Source organism: Durio zibethinus, chromosome 26 (genome assembly GCF_047325235.1).
Source record: "Durio zibethinus cultivar Kanyao isolate XHJ-2024 chromosome 26, ASM4732523v1, whole genome shotgun sequence".
Classification (NCBI taxonomy): domain Eukaryota; kingdom Viridiplantae; phylum Streptophyta; class Magnoliopsida; order Malvales; family Malvaceae; genus Durio; species Durio zibethinus.
Window position 1 is genome coordinate 5525439 of NC_143187.1, and position 19654 is coordinate 5545092.

Genomic DNA, 19654 nt, shown 5'->3' on the forward strand with positions numbered 1-19654 from the left:
GATTTGTCTAACAACTCGGTAATTTAGTTTTAATGTTAACTTATTCATATTACAAAGTTAAACATTAACAAGAAAACAAAATTTTTCCTTTTTTTTTTTTTTTTCTTATCAGCGATACTAAATAGTAGTACATTAATTATTGTAACCGACCAACTTTTTTGAGTTTATATTTTTGTCTTTTAAGTAAAAGGTGCAAGCTATATCCGCCTTGGATCAGCATGGCCAATGTCTAAAGCCTTTGTCATTTTCCAATGATGAAATTCGTGGACACCGATCATGCAATTAATTTCCCATCGTCCATACAAAGTATTTTTTTTATTATATTAAAAAAACAAAGTCTTAATATAAATAAATAAATTTGATTTGAAATCAGACTTTTGATTATATAAATTTGTTTTTAATTACTATTTAAATTTGAATATAAAATTTTAATTTTAAAAACGATTTTAATATTTTTGATTTAACAACTCATTCACATTTAACAATACATGTCATTGGTTACATTAGTCTATTAATCATTAATTAAGTGGTAGAAAATGAATTTATTAGATTATTAAAACATAATAAGATTTTGATGAGGAAAAAAAACCTTACAATTTTGAAAATATGGGATTTTATGAACGCAAGTAATTTTTAAGCACTTATTTTTAATATCAATTAAAATTTCAACTAATAGTAAATCAAATATTGACAAAATACAACTAACAATCAGCACTAGTAATTCAAATTTTAAGCAAATTTTTAAATATAAATCAGTATATTAATAAAAATATTCTCTAAACCTAATTTTTACTTATTTTACAACTAAGCACTAGCAAAATTTCTTTTGATAAGATACCAACAATTATGCTTATACAAATGGCTTGATCTTAATTAAATTATTTTTTTAAATATTGTTAATTACCGTTGATAAATTTAAGAAAATAAAAATTATATTCAAATATTTTATTTTGTTGTTGATAAGATCAAGATTTAAAAAATTATGTTCCAAATTTAATTCAAATCAAAGAGTAATTTAAATCATGAATTAATTTAATTAATTAATTTATTATATAGAGATTCTGAGATTAAAAAGTGTAATATTTTACATTTTTAATACTTAAAAGTTTAGAAGGAGAGAAATCATAAAATTTAAAGTCAAGATATATTGCAATTTTAAAGGAGAATTTATAAATTGTAAATATTACTGAAATCGAAACTAAATTTTACGAAGAAATATTTGATTCTTTTAAGTGAAAAACTTTAATTTAAAGATAGCTTAAAAAACAATTATATTTAAACATAAAAATTTCCTTCCAACAAAAATTATTTTGGTCAGCCAATAGCAACGTTTCGTTTTGCCGGCTTTCCGACATTAAAAATGGAGTGGCAATTAAGTAATAAAAGGCAAAAACGTGGGCAGAACCGTATCGAGGGAATTAAAAACCTCTGGTAATCGTCGTGGGTTTAATTAGCAAAATAATGACGTTTTCAATGGCGTCTCATTTTTAAACACAGTTTGAGAAAAAAAAAAAAAAACAAAGAGAAAGGAAACGAAGAGAGGAAAGACACAGACCGTCTACAAAGCCGAGAAGAGAGAGAGAGAGAGAGAGAGAGAGAGAGAGAGAGAGAGAGGTTGTTTTGTGGGACCCATTCTTTGCCCCACCCTTGCTAACCTCAGCTGACCACACAAAAACGCCAAAAAGCTTTGACGCAGAAGAGAGAGAGAGAAGAAAAACTCAAAATACAAACCTGCTTGGAGAGAGAGAGAGAGAGAGAGAGAGAGAGAGAGAGAGAAACTTCAAAAACCCAAAAAAAAAAAAATCCAAACTTTTGAAGGATATATTTTTTCAAAAAAAGTGTTTTTCTTTTTTTTAAGAGAGGAGCAAGAAACAAACAAGAAATAAAGGAAAACCCAGAGAGAGGAATATTTAAATATACAAAGTCTTGCAGAAAGCTTTGGTTTTAAGAGAGAGGGAAGAGGAGAGGAATTCTGGGTTTTGTTCAGAAGTTTGAAACTTTTTCTGGGGTTTTTCGTTTCTCAAGTGGCTCTGTACTTGGATGAGTTAAAAGATCAGGGTCTTTCTTTGGTGTTTTCAATGGTAAGGACCGGCTTTGCTTCAATATCTTTCTGTTCTTCTTTTACCTCTTAATTTTAAATTTTAGCAATTTTTAGTCTTTTTCATATATTCCATTGAGTATGTAAGATTATGGCATGTGCTGATTGAGAATTTTAAAATTTGACTGTTTCTGCGTGACTTGACTTTGCATGCAATTCGAATTTGAGGAAGTTTGTATTTGATATTCAAAAAATTTGAAGGGAAGTGGCGTTTGGTGTCAGTTCAAGAAGGAGGGCAGTTTACTGGGATTAATATACCTCAGCTAGCATTTGAAACTTTTAAATTTTATTTTGTACCTTACCAATTTATCTCCATTGTTGTCAAGGCAATTGATTGGTTATTTTGATTGATTTAGTAGTAAAATAGGGGTAAAGAAGCATATGAATGAGGGATCGGTTTGACATTAGCTGCCATTTTTCTGATATTCGGTTTTTAGAGTGGATGGTTGCATTTTCAAATTATACTGAAGTTGGTTCGGTCTATCTTAGTAAAAGGCAAGTTGATTTACTTTCAGGATAAGAGAGAAGCTTCCTATGAGAGCTTAGAAGCAACATTGCTGTTTGAATGATCATTAGTTTTGTCATTTTAGTTTCCATGTAAGTAATGTTTCAAAGCGCACTTGTTAGTAAGTGACGGTTGTAAGGAGGCAAAGTTTTTTGAATTACTGCCTTACGGTACTTACAAGTCACAATTACTTGTAAAATGTTGAAGAATGATTTATTTTAAAAGTTAAAATTTCTCTAGTAATTCTTTTGTTTATATCTGACTTCAATAATTGTCTTCTGGTTGACTATGTATTATTTCTGAAAGAATGTTACTAATGGGTTCTTATCTTGTCTGACTATCCCTAGCTTGACTTAGATTTTGCTTTCTTCTTAAATATTGTAGCTTATAGGTTCTACATTTAATACGTATTCTGTGCTTTCTTGTAGTCCAAGTTTCTGATCTGACTTAATCTTTTTTGGAAACTTGTAATTGCTTACTTTTGTATTTGATATTTTACTTAGCTGCATCCTGCATTTTTTTTTTTAGGCTGGGCCAGATAACATAATTTTAGGTTCTCATGTATGGGTTGAGGACCCTGGTTTAGCATGGATTGATGGAGAAGTTATTCAGATCAATGGCAATGAGGTTCATGTTAAAACCTCAAATGGAAAAACTGTGAGTGCTCCCTTATCCTTTTTTATTAATGATCAGTTGATTTGTCTTTGCATTGTAATTAATTGTTTCTAGTTAGAAGTTTTATATTTGAGAAGACTATGTATTATGTGCGACTGAAATGTGGCTGATAAATCTTGAAGTAGAAATTGATGACTTATGGTCAATATAGATGATACTGGACCTAGAAGTATTGCAACAAAATGCAGTTTGTGCGTCAAAGAAATATTATTTGGTCAGGTTTTGCCTGCAATGCTGAGGAAATAATGCCTACAAAAAAAAAAAAAAAAAGAAACACAGGTTTTAAAGTCCAAGTCCACATATGTTTTTTCTTAAACTCCAAATGATAAATGATCATGGTGATCAATAAAGATGGTCAGGATGCATCTTTTTCTCTGGGCTTCATCCCTCATCAAACCTAGCATGGTACCATGCATTTAACAGTTTGGCTTCTTCTGTCATTATTAATGGTAAAAATTTAACCGTAATATGAGTGCTCTTCTGTTGACTGCAGATATGGGGTAAACAAGATGACTTATGCCTTACCCTTGCCAATAAAAATGAAAGAAAAGAAAGAGAAGAAAAGGAAGAAAAAATAATTAAAATGAGCATAATTGTACTTTTTTCTTAATTATGTTGGGTCATACCTTTGGAAATTAACCCTGTATAGTGGAAAATTGTCTGCCATTTGATGGCTGTTGAGTTAGCTAAACTTGATAGTTATGGTGTGTTTATGTGAATATAATCAGTTGGATGGCTTGGTGTAGGTTGTCACAAATATATCAAAAGCTTTTCCGAAAGATACTGAAGCTCCACCTGGCGGTGTAGATGACATGACAAAGCTGTCATATTTACATGAACCTGGAGTTCTGCAAAACTTGGCTACAAGATATGAACTTAATGAAATCTATGTGAGTCTCTACTTGTATTTCTTTTTATATGTATCCCAACAAGCTAAAGAGGTATTAGATACTAAAGAGAGAATATTTTACATATTCTTATCTTGTTAATACATTTACTGTCTTAGACGTACACCGGCAATATCCTGATCGCAGTTAATCCATTTCAAAGATTACCTCATCTTTATGACACTCACATGATGGAACAATATAGAGGAGCTACTTTTGGAGAACTAAGTCCTCATGTTTTTGCAGTTGGTGAAGCGGCATTCAGGTGATCAGATATCAATCTCTTTCATGCTTTGGTAAATATTTGTTTCTATTTTGTTTGAAGGGGTTCTTACTATTAGCTGTTTCATAAAAAAATATAGGGCAATGATTAATGAGGGAAAAAGCAATTCTATTCTGGTTAGTGGAGAAAGTGGAGCTGGTAAAACTGAGACCACAAAGATGCTTATGAGATATCTTGCATTCTTGGGTGGGCGATCTGCAGTAGAAGGGCGTACAGTTGAACAGCAAGTTCTGGAGGTAAGCTATATATTTTATTTCCCTCATTTTCTTTCTTGAGAACAAAATTGATCAGGGTTTTGTCCATATTCTTTATGGTTTTGCCACTGAATATTGCAGTCCAATCCAGTTCTTGAAGCATTTGGCAATGCTAAAACGGTTAGGAACAACAATTCAAGGTGTGCACTCGTTATCATCAAGTTTTACTTGTTTAACCCTGTTATAGCAATATGATAACTTATGAATTTATAGTGTTGTTAGAGCAATGTTTAAAGTATTTGTTGGTTTCAATTACAGCTGATTATGCATATTTAGTGTGCCTCTTGACATTGTTTCCTTTTTGTTCATTGTGACTTTTCAATGCAGTCGTTTTGGTAAATTTGTTGAAATCCAATTTGACAAGAATGGAATGATATCTGGGGCAGCTATCAGAACCTATTTACTTGAAAGATCTCGTGTTTGCCAAATTTCTGATCCTGAGAGGAACTATCATTGCTTTTACCTTCTTTGTGCTGCACCACCTGAGGTATTTTGCAATGTTTTGGTTTCTTTTTGATTTCCTTTGTGTTCTTTTCACCAAGCAATTTTAATACTGCTAGTGGTTCTTGTATCTATAAAATATTTTAATTTTTCGAAACTTTGTAGGATATTGAAAGATATAAGTTGGGCAGCCCAAAAACTTTCCATTATTTAAATCAATCTAGTTGCTATGAGTTGGATGGTGTAAATGATGCTCACGAGTATCTTGCAACCAAAAGGGCTATGGATATTGTTGGAATCAATGACCAAGAGCAGGTTTTCTCTTTCTTTACTTTTTAGAATTTAAGCCATTTGTTTTCTCTTTGATGTTTTATTAAAATCGATGATGCACCATAAATTTCAGGAGGCAATTTTTAGAGTAGTAGCTGCAATTCTTCACCTTGGGAACATTAATTTTGCCAAGGGAAAGGAAATAGATTCTTCTGTCATCAAGGATGAGAAGTCCAGGTTCCACCTTAACATGACCGCTGAACTTCTTAGGTATATATCTTTAATATTTCTTTATTCAAAGTGTGTATGATGTATTGTTCTGATGATTTTTAAATGTAGTCATATTTTCGTACTCATTAATCAAAATCCTTAAATAGGTGTGATGCCCAGAGCTTGGAAGATGCCCTCATCAAACGTGTCATGGTTACCCCAGAAGAAATTATCACAAGAACTCTTGACCCTGAGAATGCAATTGCCAGCAGGGATGCTTTGGCCAAAACAATATATTCTCGGTTATTTGACTGGTATACAACTAATTAAACTTATGTCTTTTTCTCTTTTCCTACATAATGATTGGAACTAAAATTTTCTTTGTTGTATATGTTAAATATTAATTGTTTTATTTACATTATTGTTTCCAGGCTTGTGGATAAAATTAACATTTCGATTGGACAGGATCCAAACTCTAAGTCAATAATTGGAGTTCTTGATATTTATGGCTTTGAAAGTTTTAAGTGTAACAGGTAACACCTCAGCTTTACAAACTCGGAAGTTTGAAGATATTTTTGTAATAATGATATTAAACAAATATGAGCTTGACTTGTGGTGCAAAAAACAGCTTTGAACAGTTTTGTATCAACTTCACGAATGAAAAGCTGCAGCAACATTTCAACCAGGTTAGCTTTCTTTGTCAATAGGTTTGGCCTTGATTTTGGAGATATAATGAGACTGATTATTATCCATTGTAATATATGTTTGCAGCATGTGTTCAAAATGGAGCAGGAGGAATATACGAAAGAAGAAATAAATTGGAGCTACATTGAGTTTGTTGATAACCAAGACGTCTTGGACCTAATTGAAAAGGTTTATAGCTTGTTTCTCATTTGCTTCTTCAATTTTTTTTTCATTGCAAGGTCCTTTTGTATCAGCTGATAGGTTTGCATAATTTCTTGTTCTTTCATATTAATTTTTCCCCTTATTCTGTTGTCATTTTCTGTAATTCAATATATTACAGAAGCCAGGAGGAATAATTGCGCTTTTAGATGAAGCCTGGTAAGCTGCTTTGATTTAAGTCTTGGTTCAAAATGATTTTATAATTTTATACTTGGTTAAATCATTTGCTCCTATGCACTTTTTCACCAATGCAGCATGTTCCCCAAGTCTACCCATGAAACTTTTGCGCAGAAGTTGTACCAGACTTTCAAAAATAATAAGCGATTTATTAAACCAAAGCTTTCCCGTACTGATTTTACCATCTCACACTATGCAGGGGAGGTAAACATTTTTGTTTTCCTTATATAAACCTTATCTTTGTTGGCTGTGGATTGTTCATCGTTTCTAATATCTTTTTCCATTCTGAAGGTAGCTTATCAAGCAAATCAGTTTCTGGACAAAAACAAAGATTATGTTGTGGCTGAACATCAAGCTCTGTTGACTGCATCAAAGTGCTCCTTTGTGGCAAGTCTTTTTCCTCCACTTCCGGAAGAATCATCTAAGTCATCCAAATTTTCTTCCATTGGGTCACGTTTCAAGGTAATGTATCCTATTAAAATTCTCTTCTTCAGATACATAACATATGCGATTACACAATTCCATTTACTAGCTGCCCTATTGTTGGTTTAACTATCTTATGTGGAGGTTCATTTGTCATTTCTTCTTACTGTTAGTTTGCTTGTAGCATATAGATGTGATGCAGAGGCTTTTGCATGTATTGCTAATCACATGGCTTCGTTATCTTTTATCCAACAATGTTGCATACCTTTCCTATCTTGTGAAACTTGGGTCAACTTATATATACCTTTTTTTACCCCTTTGGTGATGTGGGATTTTATTTGATTAAGTGCTGTTGGCACTCCTGTTTTACTTTGATCACTTTGCCAGAGCTTGAATTATGGTAAATTTATTGATAGTGGTGTGTGAAAACTGATGGAAAACATGAATTGTCTGAATGGTTTTGGCCTTTATGTTTAAATCATGACACTTAGATGGCCAAGGCATGGCAAGCATTTACTATTTCCAGTGTGTTAGCGATCAAGTTATGCTCTTTATTCTATTTCTCCGGTGGGGTCATCGTCTATAAGCTTCTACCCTGCTTATCATATCTTGCGTTATGTTGTTTGCTCCTGATGGTTACTTGAAATAGCAAATTGGCTGTTCTCTAAACCTTTAATGATTTTGAAAGACTTATTGTCACCATGCATGACAATTTTACTGTTGTTTATCTTTTATCCTCTGATCCTGAGAAGTTGTTAACAATTTGTCTAAATTGCAGCTACAACTTCAATCTCTGATGGAGACCTTGAGTGCTACGGAACCTCACTACATTAGATGTGTGAAGCCGAATAATGTCCTTAAACCTGCCATTTTTGAGAATTTCAACGTCATTCAACAATTACGCTGTGGTGTCAGTATTTTTGTTTTATTCATGCTGTTTTTAATCTGACTGTTACCTGTCAAGATGCTCTTGGTTATTGTATTTAGGGTTCACCCTACCTGATCTTGACTAAAATCTGCATTTGTTTGACTTATAGGGTGTTCTTGAAGCAATTAGGATCAGCTGTGCTGGATATCCTACCAGACGCACATTTTATGATTTTCTTAACCGATTTGGTCTACTTGCTCCAGATGTTTTGGAAGGAAAGTAAGTTTCTGTACTGTTCGGTGTTCCAGGTGTTTCAATGAATTTGTTGTTTTAGAAGTATTTGTAATATCATTCTTTGAATTGAACTATAACTAACTAAATAGAGGTTCATCTGGTTTTATCTTTTCTCTTCAGTTACGATGATAAGGTTGCATGTCAAATGATACTTGACAAGAAGGGACTGAAAGGATACCAGGTAATCTCCTGTTATCATTTTTTTTCATCTCCATTTATCGTTATTCCATAAATCTTCTGAAAAAATATTATTTTGATTGGTGATTGCTACTATTGAAGTTACTATACTTAACTACAATTCCTTTAAAGAGTATCCTTAACTACAATTCCTTTTAAGAGGATCCTTAACTACAATTCCTTTAAAGATGATCCTTAACTACAATTCCTTTTAAGAGGATCCTTAATTTGCTTGCATATTCTTTGGAAAATGTTATTAGCCTACATAGACAGTCACCTTTTTTTCTAACTTTAATTATCTGCAAGTTAAACTTGGATCCTCCATGTAAAATTAACTAAAAAAGCTGTTGAATTCTCCGTACTTCTATCTATTTCATTGCTGAAAATGATGAACAGAGTAATTTTGTTCATTATTTGAGGTTTAGTAATTTTCTTTAGGTCAATACATTCAATGCCAGTAATCTGTAGGGTTGTTAGAAGCTGATTTAGCTAGCTTCAGATAATGATATACCCAATTAAACTGTATCTTTGCTGCACTCTCTCCAATAATCTGTTTAGAGAAAAAGAATGCAAATGGTAGAAAATCTTGTCACCAGTGTTTTCAAAGGGAAGAAAATGTGGTATGCTCCCTCTTTCACCCCTTTAAAGAAAAAGGATGGCTGCAAGTTGTGAAAGCTCTTGCAGAAGGATCAAGTGCTTTTGCTTAGCATGGCTTGTAGACATCTTTTCTTTCTTAACTTCTTTGTCTACTTTAAGAAATGTCTTTTCTTTGGGTTTTTTTTTTTTTGTATGTAAGAGTGTTTTTGGATTAATGTGTATTTGCAGATAGGCAAGACAAAGATTTTCTTGAGAGCAGGTCAGATGGCAGAGTTGGATGCTAGGAGAGCAGAGGTGCTCGGAAATGCAGCCAGGACCATCCAACGACAGATTCGTACGTATATTGCTCGCAAGGAATTCATCTCATTGCGTGGGGCTGCTATCAATCTGCAGTCTTATTTGCGAGGTGTTTTTCTAAACTCTGTTAAAGTGTACCTGCCCTAGTTGCTTGTTGCATCATTATTTGAAATTATTCTTGTTAGAAATGGCCATGTCTCCATGATGCTGAGTTTTCAGTGTGTGGATGTGTGTGAGTTGTGTTTGAGAATCTCCTAGAGGAAAAAGCAGTGACAATTTACTCTTGCTGAAATGGATGTTTAGAACTTTCACCAGTTTTCATTGTAATTTTTTTTTGGCTTTGTGAGTGTGATAAAGTCTACCCATTATGATGCATTAGGTGCTGAAATTCTTAGTGAAAAAAAAAAAAAAAAAAAAAAAAAACAGATCCAAGTTTCAAAATAGTGAGAGGAGAATAGCTAACTCTACTCTTTTTTTTTGCTTTCAGAATGTATAGCATTTTCCCCCCTTTTCAGTTGTTAGGTTCATTTTTTTCTTTTGATTGATCTGGCTTAGAGTTCTGATTTCATCTCCTTCCACATTGTAGGTAATATGGCACGCAAAATATATGAAGAGCTGAGAAGGGAAGCTGGAGCTTTGAAGATTCAGAAGAATTTCCGCCGGCACATTGATAGAAAATCCTATTTGACAATGAGGAAATCTGCAATTATAATGCAGACAGGATTAAGGACAATGACTGCCCGCAATGAATTTAGGTTCAGGAAGCAAACTAAAGCTGCCATAATCATACAGGTAAAGTAACTTGACATCTCTATCAAAAATATAAAAGGATAGTGCAACTCAGCATTTAGGGAAGTTCTACAATTAACTTTTTGGTTCTTAAAAGGGGATTAGCTCTTTAGTTATGTGAAATATTATCTATAAAGTGTTGGTTCTCATCATCTGGTGGTCTGCAGGCTCACTGGCGTTGCTACCAAGCTTATTCCTATTACAAGAGTCTTCAGAAGGCTGTATTAGTTTCACAGTGTGGCTGGAGGTGCAGAGTTGCTAGAAGAGAGCTCAGAAAACTCAAAATGGTTTGTACTTTGGTGCTTAATGTTGTTTCATAATATGCCAAAATGTTATGGTGCATGTTGTCTATCCAAGCTAAGATGAAATCCTAACCTCTTTAAATTTATTCAGGCTGCACGAGAAACAGGAGCTCTTAAAGCAGCAAAGGACAAGCTAGAGAAGCGGGTGGAGGAGCTTACATGGCGTTTGCAACTTGAAAAGCGATTAAGGGTAGAATAGTTATACTTTTCTTTCCGAAGCATTTATCTTTTTAAGTCTAATTTGATATCTTGGACAAATTCATGCTATACATGTCTTCTTCTAATAGTCTAATAGTCTAATAGGTCTATTTTATTCTTATTTGAACTTAAATGCAGACTGATCTTGAGGAGGCAAAAGCTCAAGAAATTGCAAAATTGCAAGACGCACTGCTTGAAATGCAGTTACAAGTGGAAGAAGCTAAATCTATGGTTATCAAGGAAAGAGAAGCAGCAAGAAAAGCCATTGAAGAAGCCCCTCCAGTCATCAAAGAAACCCCTGTTATTATTCAAGATACAGAAAGGATCAATTCCTTGACATCTGAAGTTGAGACGTTGAAGGTTTGCATACAATCTTGTCAGAATGAAAATCATTTCTCTGCATATAATTTTTCCTTAAGACGAGTTGTCATTTCAATTCGATAGAAATGCTTTTGAATATCAAAATTGGATTTTACAAGTATCGGAGATAGCATTATTTTCATACGTTACATCAGGGTATTCTTTTCATATGGAACTTGCATGGTTTTGTGCTGCTCAAATTGATTTGGCTCCGCTGTAAATCTATGGCTGTTAAAAAGAGACCATTGGTTACTTAATTGTTTCATTAGACAATTTCTGGATTGGCTTGACTTGTGTATGCACATATTTATTTAGACGAGGAAATAAGATATCAAGTTTGAAGGGGTTTATCCTGGACCAGATGCTTGCTCGAAAATGTTGCAGCATAAATATTGGTGATTAGAGAAGGCTTCCTGGCCTTTGGTGTCAAATATTCAGCTCTTGCATCTGATGAACAATTTTCTAACTTGTACAGGCTTTGCTACTGACTGAAAAGCAAAGTGCTGAAGAGGCAAAGCAAGCTCTTGCCACCGTGCACGTGAAAAACGAGGAACTGACTACGAAGCTTGAAGATGCTGGAAAGAAGGCAGATCATCTTCAAGATTCAGTGCAGAGGTTTGTTACTAATACCATGTTATCCAAAATGAAATCCTTGGTTGACTGCTACCCGCTTTGGTAGGATCAGTTATGTTTACATTGCTTGTTTATGGTGTCTCTACTTGTTTTCTTGCGAGTGGCTAGTTGAATAATTTGCAGCAATGACATTCGATCTCATCTTCATCCTTCTTTTGCCTTAATTATGTCAACTACATTTTTTGTTATTCTAGTCTGTGTATGTGTTACATTGTCGATTAGGTTGACCATATATGTAATAAATGTAATACAAATATCTTTTGCTGTCAGCTCCTGTTCTTCATGCTGATGGTTTGCATGAATAAATGTTTACATGCATGAATCATATTGGATACGAAGCACAATTTAATCCATTTGTAACTTTTTATTCTTCCCATTGTTCAGACTGGAAGAGAAGCTCTCTAATTTAGAATCAGAGAATCAGGTACTCCGTCAACAAGCACTCACCATGTCACCGACAGGCAGAGCTTTAGCTGCAAGACCCAAGATGACAATTATTCAGGTGCTGGTTGCATGAGGAGTCTTTTAGTTGAAATACCTTGCATATTATAGAGATTTATGTTGTTTGGTACCTTGAAACTGCAGAGGACTCCTGAGAATGGAAATGTTGTGAATGAAGAAATAAAGAAAGCACTACCAAATCCACAGGTACCGGTGACTGAGGAGAAGGCCCAAAAATCTCTTAATGAAAAGCAGCAGGTTAGTTTGCTTTTTGAAATTATGAGAAAGATGGATACCTTTTCCCTTTGGCCACTTGAAAGATGCATCCTTGTTAACATGAAAAATGACCTATATGCAGCGGTTTCTTTTTTCATTTTGTTTCTCGGAGTGCCTTAATGAACTACATTTAACCACTTTGTTTAATTGGTGCAGGAGAACCAGGAGCTGCTAATAAAGTGTATTTCACAAGACTTAGGATTCTCTGGGGGCAAGCCAGTTGCTGCTTGTCTTATATACAAATGCCTTCTCCATTGGAGGTCATTTGAAGTTGAAAGAACAAGTATTTTTGATCGAATAATTCAAACCATAGGTGCATCAATAGAGGTAATTAACAAATTAGCGAATCTTTATTTTGTTTCTGATCAAATTGATTTTGACTCATTACATGCAATATTTTCAATGGGATTATTTATAAAGTAGTAAATTTCTTGTGTTTCTATTATTTCTAAGTACTCATGGTTAAAAATATGCCTAACTCTAGGTGCCTGATAACAATGACTTGTTATCCTATTGGTTATCAAATTCATCCACTTTACTACTGCTGCTTCAACGTACTCTCAAAGCAAGTGGAGCAGCAAGCTTAACTCCACAAAGGCGAAGATCAACATCAGCTTCTCTGTTTGGAAGGATGTCTCAAGTAGGGAGAATCTTTACTTCAATTTTTGAGTATCTCTGAAGGCATAAGCATACCTCAACTTGCAGTTTGATAGTTTTTTGTCTTTTATGTTCTGACTTAACCTCTTAGGGGCTTCGAGGTTCTCCACAAACTGCTGGTTTCTCATTTCTTAATGGTCGGGTGCTTGGTGGTCTTGATGACCTACGACAAGTCGAAGCGAAATATCCAGCTTTGCTTTTCAAACAGCAACTGACAGCCTTCCTAGAGAAGATATATGGAATGATAAGGGACAATTTGAAAAAAGAGATATCTCCGGTGCTGGCATCATGTATTCAGGTATTATGGAGCTATTCAACGCTTGAATGTGCTTCATTTTGCATTTTCAAAAATTTAGACACCCCCACAATAATAATAATAATAATAATAATAATAATAATAATCTAACTTGAGTTACAATTTTGTCTGTTGATTGATCTATTTCTGCATGTATGTATTCCTTAACAGGCTCTATTGTGGATTTTTTTGTAACCTGAGAATATTTCTCTCTTGCATCAGTTTGATTTATTTGTCATTGCATTTTTTATATTGCTTCTAATTAACATATTTGTGTAGAATAGGGCAAATTGTCAGATACATATGAAGGTTGTAGTTTGTGATATCTAGGATTGTTTAAGGTCAATGAAAGCTAACAGTTTAAATAATTGATGGATGACCAATTCAGGTGCTTGTTTGCAGCATGTAGCTTCTATTCATGTTAATGGTGTGTATTGTTAAGTATTCTCTTTTTTTGCATTTCTAAATATATTTTTGCTCCCTATTCACGTCCATTACGAGGCAGGCACCCAGAACTTCCCGGGCTAGCCTAGTGAAGGGGCGTTCTCAAGCTAATGCTGTAGCTCAACAAGCTCTTATTGCTCACTGGCAAAGCATTGTGAAAACTTTAAATAATTACTTGAAGACAATGAGGGCCAATTATGTGAGTGAAGTTTCAGATACCTTAACCACAAGTGAATTGTTTTTTTTTATGGCAACATAATTCTATTTACTCTCTTTACTCTGCAGGTTCCTTCATACCTGGTTTGCAAAGTGTTTACTCAGACATTTTCATTCATTAATGTTCAATTGTTTAACAGGTAAATGCACTAAAAAAATACCAAAACTTTGAGGTTCTACCTTCTTGTTCTTGACCACTTTGATATTATATTTCAAAATTTTGCATGACATTTAAAATTGCTTTTGCAGCCTTCTTTTGCGGCGTGAATGTTGCTCATTTAGCAATGGGGAGTATGTTAAAGCTGGGCTAGCGGAACTGGAACAGTGGTGCCATGATACAACTGAGGAGGTAGCAACTCATACTCTTATATAATATCATAACTTCAAACCTTTTCTCATTGTTATTTTTTAAAAGACCAAATGTTGAATATCTGCTTTATATTCAGTTTGCAGGCTCAGCCTGGGATGAGCTGAAGCATATTAGACAAGCAGTTGGCTTTCTGGTTCGTCTTAATACTTCTGTGGTGTTTACATTTTGGCATGGTTATTTATTTTGAACTTCACTTGTAGGCCTTCATTTTTTATGTGAATTTTTCTGCTAAAATAGGTGATACACCAGAAGCCCAAAAAGACCTTGAAAGAAATAACCAATGATCTTTGCCCAGTGAGTTGCTTTTACAAACCTTTTGAACTCTCCTTCTTTCTTTTCATTTCTCTGATTTTCCATTTGCTTCTGTCAAATCTCAGGTGCTTAGCATACAGCAGTTGTACAGGATAAGTACAATGTATTGGGATGACAAATATGGTACACATAGTGTATCTTCAGATGTAAGTTAAAATTGCTAGTGTGGTAAGTTAAAATTGCTAGTGTTCTTTTCTTCATCAGCTTCGAACTTTTTTGATAACATGGAGCTGATACAACATGTTTCGACAGTTGATTATGAGTGCATTTATTTTCCAATCTTCATTGTCAACATTTCTGGATTATTATTAATCACCGGATCCTTGCTTTATCCTATCCATTCCTAGTGGTTCCTTTATGAACTTTGCTTTGCTAGTATTCATGACTTTGATTGCATTATTTGTTCCCAACTTTTCTCTTTGTCTGTATGTATATGTTTAAGCACAAAACTTGGAAATTAGAGAGAACTATCCTTTCCCATTTTCTATTACAAAATGTCAAACATTATTGTTTGCTAGCTGCTGCTTCCTTTATGTCGCAGTTTCAACCTAAAATGTTCCTGCAGGTAATTGCAAGTATGAGAGTTATGATGACTGAGGACTCCAATAATGCTGTCAGCAGTTCATTTTTATTGGATGATGATTCAAGGTACAAATACAGCTTAAATACATTTGTAGTGATGGTATCGTTTTTGTCCATGGCTATAAAACAAACTATTCACTCTTTTCTCATGCAGCATTCCCTTCTCTGTGGATGATATTTCCAAGTCAATGCAACAAATAGAGGTGGCTGAAATTGATCCTCCACCTCTGATTCGCGGAAACTCAAGTTTCACATTCTTGTTACAACATTCAGAATGAAAGAAGCCATCACTTTGTCGCCCTCACTCTTCTATTACAATCTTTGCACAACCCCAAGATTTATGTGCTGCAAAAATATGTGCATACTGTGTAATTATAGTAGGCTTTCCTCATGCAAATATATAAAGTGTGTGGGCCAATTCTTTTCTTCCATCCTTTATAATAGGTTGGTTGTATGTGCTATAAGGGTCCAGTTTACCAGTTTTAGATTTGGGGGTTCTTATAATCTTTTATTCTTTTATCATTCTTAGTATTTTATTGTATTTCAGAAACCAAAAAAAAAAAAAAAAAGAAGTGCCACTTTTTATAGGCCAATGAAATTTGTAACAAAGTCTTTGTGTGATTTCATATGAACAAAGATTATTTTAGAGTATTCTTTGTGTCTTTAATCTTTTTAATTATACTTATTGCATATTTAAACTTCAAATTTTTATTATAATCCATGCTTAACTAGTATTTATTTATGCTGAAAACCATTATTTACTTGGTTCATATTAAGTTGGTTGCATACATAAAAAGATAAAAAAAAGAATTATTTCGTAGCATTGATGAGTAAAGTTTCTCTCATTGGTAATGTAACTTGAATTTTCAATTATTTCATGAGAAACACAAAAATATGTTTTATTTTTTGGGGAAAACTACTGTCTGAATGTTTTGGATTTTTTGGCCTTTATAAAGCTGATATTTCAGACTCATTTATATATATATAAAATAGTAGGTCATAATGTGTTTCATTTCCCAAAACTACATTTTTCTTTTATTGTGTCGAAGTTATTTTAAGTATAAAAAAAAAAGAGATATTGGGCTTAATTGTAAGCAAAAAGTTAAAATTGGGCCTTAGTTAGTATATTCAGAATTTTGGGCCCAAATAAAAGGTTTTCAGAAGTTGGCTTGTAAATTGAAATTACACATTTTGGACGTGGCATTAATAGCCGTTAAATTCCAGCTCATTAATGCCAGCTAATCAATAAAACCCAACCGACTTGCGCCGATGGGTCAATTAGTTAAAGACCCTAAAAAAAAAGACGGGAGAACACCTATATCTATATATATATGGAAATCGCACCTGAAAAACCCTAAACCCTCAAAAAGAAAAGAATAGAAGGTCAAGAAACAGAGCAAAGTGAACCAAACACATCCCACACAGCCGAAGAAAATCCAAAAGACGCTAAACCCAGAAAACCAAAAGAAAAAAAATCCAAAAGACGCTAAACGCAGAAAACCAAAAGAAAATCCGCAAGACCCAAAACCCAGAAACGAGAAGGCTAGTACACTTTTTTGGGATGAGTATGGACGGTAGTTTTAGTGTTGAATTATCGCTCCAGAGGTTTCTTGCTCGTTTCCCTAAGGTTGGGCGTGTTCCGCGATTCGAGTCCCTTGCGAGAAAGGTATTTCTTCAAACCCCTTCCCCGAGGTTTTGTATTTCTTTTTTTTTTTTTTTTGTTGATGGTTACAAAATGGAAAACAGAAAATGAAGGCTAAGAAATTACTAAAAGTTTTGGAAATTTTGCTTTAAGAGAGTTGGTAACGAGACGCTAATGTTGAGTAGGAGACTATCATTAACCAATTTTATGTTTTTTTCTTTCTTTTTTTTTTCTTATTTCTTGGTGGGAGACAGAGGGTGTATATTCAATGTGACTTCTTTCAGTTAAGCTCCATTTGATAAATATTTTTGATTTTTGCTATTTGTCTCTAGTTTTCTTTTCAAATTTTAGTTTTTGCTTTTTTCTTTTCATTCATATTTTTGCCAAAAAAAAAAGAAGAGTAAAATTGTTTGACTTTAGTTGTTTGATTGATGAGAGAAGGAAAAGTTTATAAATATGAGTCTTGCAAAAATTTTTTTGGCCTTTCAAAAAAAAATTTATTGTTATTGTTGTTGCAAGAAGATTCAAAATTATAACATAATATCATTCCTTTTTGGCCTTTCATACAGACGACCCCAAAGTTATGTGATATAAGGCTTAGTTTGTTGTTGTTTTGGTTGTAGTCAAAATTTTATTTTATCCATTGAATTTAGTGTATATCATATATTGAAAGGCCATTTTGGCCATATCTTTGTTCATTTTTTTAATAGTTTTTGGCTTCAATGTTCACAAATTATGAGGTTTTCTATTATTGACATTGTTATTTCTAATAGTTGGTTTAAATTTGTAATAATTTGCAATTTTGATTTGGATTGGGACTTGGGGTAGGGACACCTGCTGACTGAAGAAGAAGTGGTGAGTTCTGTGGCAGAGTTAATTCTGCACCCTAACTATACAATTTCGTTGGTTGGGTGTTTCCGTCCGATAGCACGAAAAGTTGTGGACAAAGCTGTGACTTTGCTTCGGCTTGTGCCCAATTTGAGGACAAATTCTGAAGTTAATGTCGACGAATCAGGATATCTTGATCATGAAGAAATTATTAATATTATTGAGTTTCACATTCAACATGGAAGGGGTTTGGATCTTCATGAGCTTGCTTGTCTGGCCTTCTGCCGTGTGCTTGATTTGGCTCCTTTTTTGTTGGGGTAAATTTATATTGTTATGTTAATATTCTCTTTTTTAATCCTGTTGATAGAACAACTTGCTGCATGCAACAGTTAGTAACTGTAACTAATGTAGCCTTCTATTTCTACACTAACTGAAGAAAACATTTTTCTGTTACCTTGTATTTTCATTTTAAGTTTTAGCTAATTATGAAGAGGAAGCTCTACTCTATACCACTTCACCTAGTCAATTCCTGAGTGTCATAGATGATAAACTTTTCATTTTTGTAATTATTATAGATGGGCATTCCCAAGTATGAGGCGATTGCTTTTCCTGTTGTTGCTTGTGTTAGAGGTGTTAATGCAATAATTTGAAAGAAAATATCTTATTTAAGCTTCTTCTTAGAAGATGGTTGTTATGCCTTAAGTTGTTAACATCTGTTGCTTGAATCATTTTGTCTATATTTCATTTTAGAAAGTCTTTTAGGACATCTGGATTGGTTTTCTTTCATGCATGCTTTGAATGGAGAGTGGTTGCTGTCTGAGTTTTGACAGGATATAAATTCATTCCTGACCTAATATTTGTGATGTGGTTTGTAGTAATATTTGAAATTAAGTTAAACTTTTCTTTTCTCTGTACTAGGTCTGTGTTAAATTACTTCACATTTGCTTCTCCTCCTTTTGAGCGCATTTTGATCAAAGGAAGTGTCTTTGGACTGTCTGGCAAGGTATATATGATCTTAACTTATTCTCATCTCAGAATTAGAACTGGTTTTCTTTCTTTCAACATATCTTGTTAAGATATCATCTAAATGCAACATTGATGGTTTGATGCCTGACAACTTTGTGTTGATTGTAATGCATAATCAAAAAATTTGAACTGGGAGATAATGGCATGGCCAGGGGTTGTCTTTTTGATTAAGATGGTCTATAATAATATCTAGTAAAGAAATAACTGCATTACGACACCCTACTAAACAAAAAATTTTGTTCATTTCTTTCTTATATCATACTAGAAGACTACAAGTTAACTATTTTGTTCTGCTTCCATTCACTATATAGCTTGTGTTTTTTTTTCTTTCTTTAAATCAGGTTATTACCTATTACTTGCATGCCGTGCGGACATCTTATCGCTTTCTGGTTGCGGAAACAAATATTTTCTCTAAATATTGGGATTGGTCATGTTTCTTGCACTTTGTAAAGGAGGTTGTAAATCTCGATCGAGACATTGATGTCAAGTTTGAGAAGGACATCTCAGATGTAAGATGGTGTGCTATACAAATTCTATCTGTCATCTTGAATATGAATGACAGAGCAATTGCAAAGTTTGGTGTTGGGGTTGAAGAAGCACATTCATGTTTATTGCGGTTTGTTTAGCTTTGTACCAAATTATTTAGACCAAGATAAAGCTTATATAGTTTGTTTTTTTTTTTTTTTTTTGGTTAAATCTTGTTTCAACTTTTTCAGATGGGAGGAGTTCTGTCAAGATATAGCTGTGGAGAAGGCTGGTGCATATATTGGGACTGTTGAACACAATAAGTCGGATTCTGAAAATAAAGAACTTGGTTTAAGTCAAGAAAACTGCCTCCAATTATTTGGCCTTTGTTCTTTTACATTATCACAGTTTCATGAAACTAAGCCTCCTTTAAGAAGTCGGAGGCTGGTAGAATGGTAT

At 33.7% G+C, this 19654-nt stretch overlaps 2 protein-coding genes across 7 annotated transcripts in view; both read left to right on the plus strand.

Moving 5' to 3' along the window:
• Nucleotides 1-1855: 1855 nt before the first annotated feature.
• Nucleotides 1856-15885, plus strand: LOC111274668 (myosin-17-like). Of its 3 annotated transcripts, none has more exons than XR_016334277.1 (38): nt 1856-2081; nt 3132-3260; nt 4025-4168; nt 4285-4430; nt 4528-4684; nt 4784-4842; nt 5030-5189; nt 5309-5458; nt 5547-5683; nt 5791-5937; nt 6055-6156; nt 6252-6309; nt 6395-6496; nt 6648-6685; nt 6781-6907; nt 6995-7165; nt 7905-8036; nt 8164-8273; nt 8409-8469; nt 9291-9468; nt 9946-10151; nt 10316-10435; nt 10542-10640; nt 10787-11008; nt 11484-11623; nt 12026-12143; nt 12227-12340; nt 12515-12685; nt 12843-12998; nt 13107-13313; nt 13816-13953; nt 14040-14110; nt 14220-14319; nt 14417-14473; nt 14578-14634; nt 14718-14820; nt 15218-15300; nt 15389-15885. XR_016334277.1 is itself a non-coding variant. In XM_022859460.2 (38 exons), the coding sequence occupies exons 1-38, from the start codon at nt 2079-2081 to the stop codon at nt 15510-15512; spliced, it is 4575 nt and encodes a 1524-aa protein (XP_022715195.2). In that variant the 5' UTR covers nt 1856-2078; the 3' UTR covers nt 15513-15885. The 3 variants fall into 3 exon arrangements, 2 of the variants coding, with proteins under 2 accessions (XP_022715195.2, XP_022715196.2); XM_022859460.2 differs by having other exon boundaries at nt 14718-14798; XM_022859461.2 differs by lacking the exon at nt 7905-8036 and having other exon boundaries at nt 14718-14798.
• Nucleotides 15886-16660: 775 nt separating this feature from the next.
• LOC111274669 (midasin-like protein) overlaps nt 16661-19654 on the plus strand; it is a 35728-nt gene continuing 32734 nt past the window's right edge. For all 4 annotated transcript variants that reach the window (XM_022859463.2, XM_022859473.2, XM_022859464.2 and 1 more), the window contains exons 1-5: nt 16661-16900; nt 17705-18021; nt 18623-18707; nt 19072-19346; nt 19447-19650. In XM_022859463.2, coding sequence (XP_022715198.2) covers nt 16796-16900; nt 17705-18021; nt 18623-18707; nt 19072-19346; nt 19447-19650 — 986 coding nt within the window. In that variant the 5' untranslated portion in view covers nt 16661-16795. The remainder of the gene's footprint in view (nt 16901-17704; nt 18022-18622; nt 18708-19071; nt 19347-19446; nt 19651-19654) is intronic.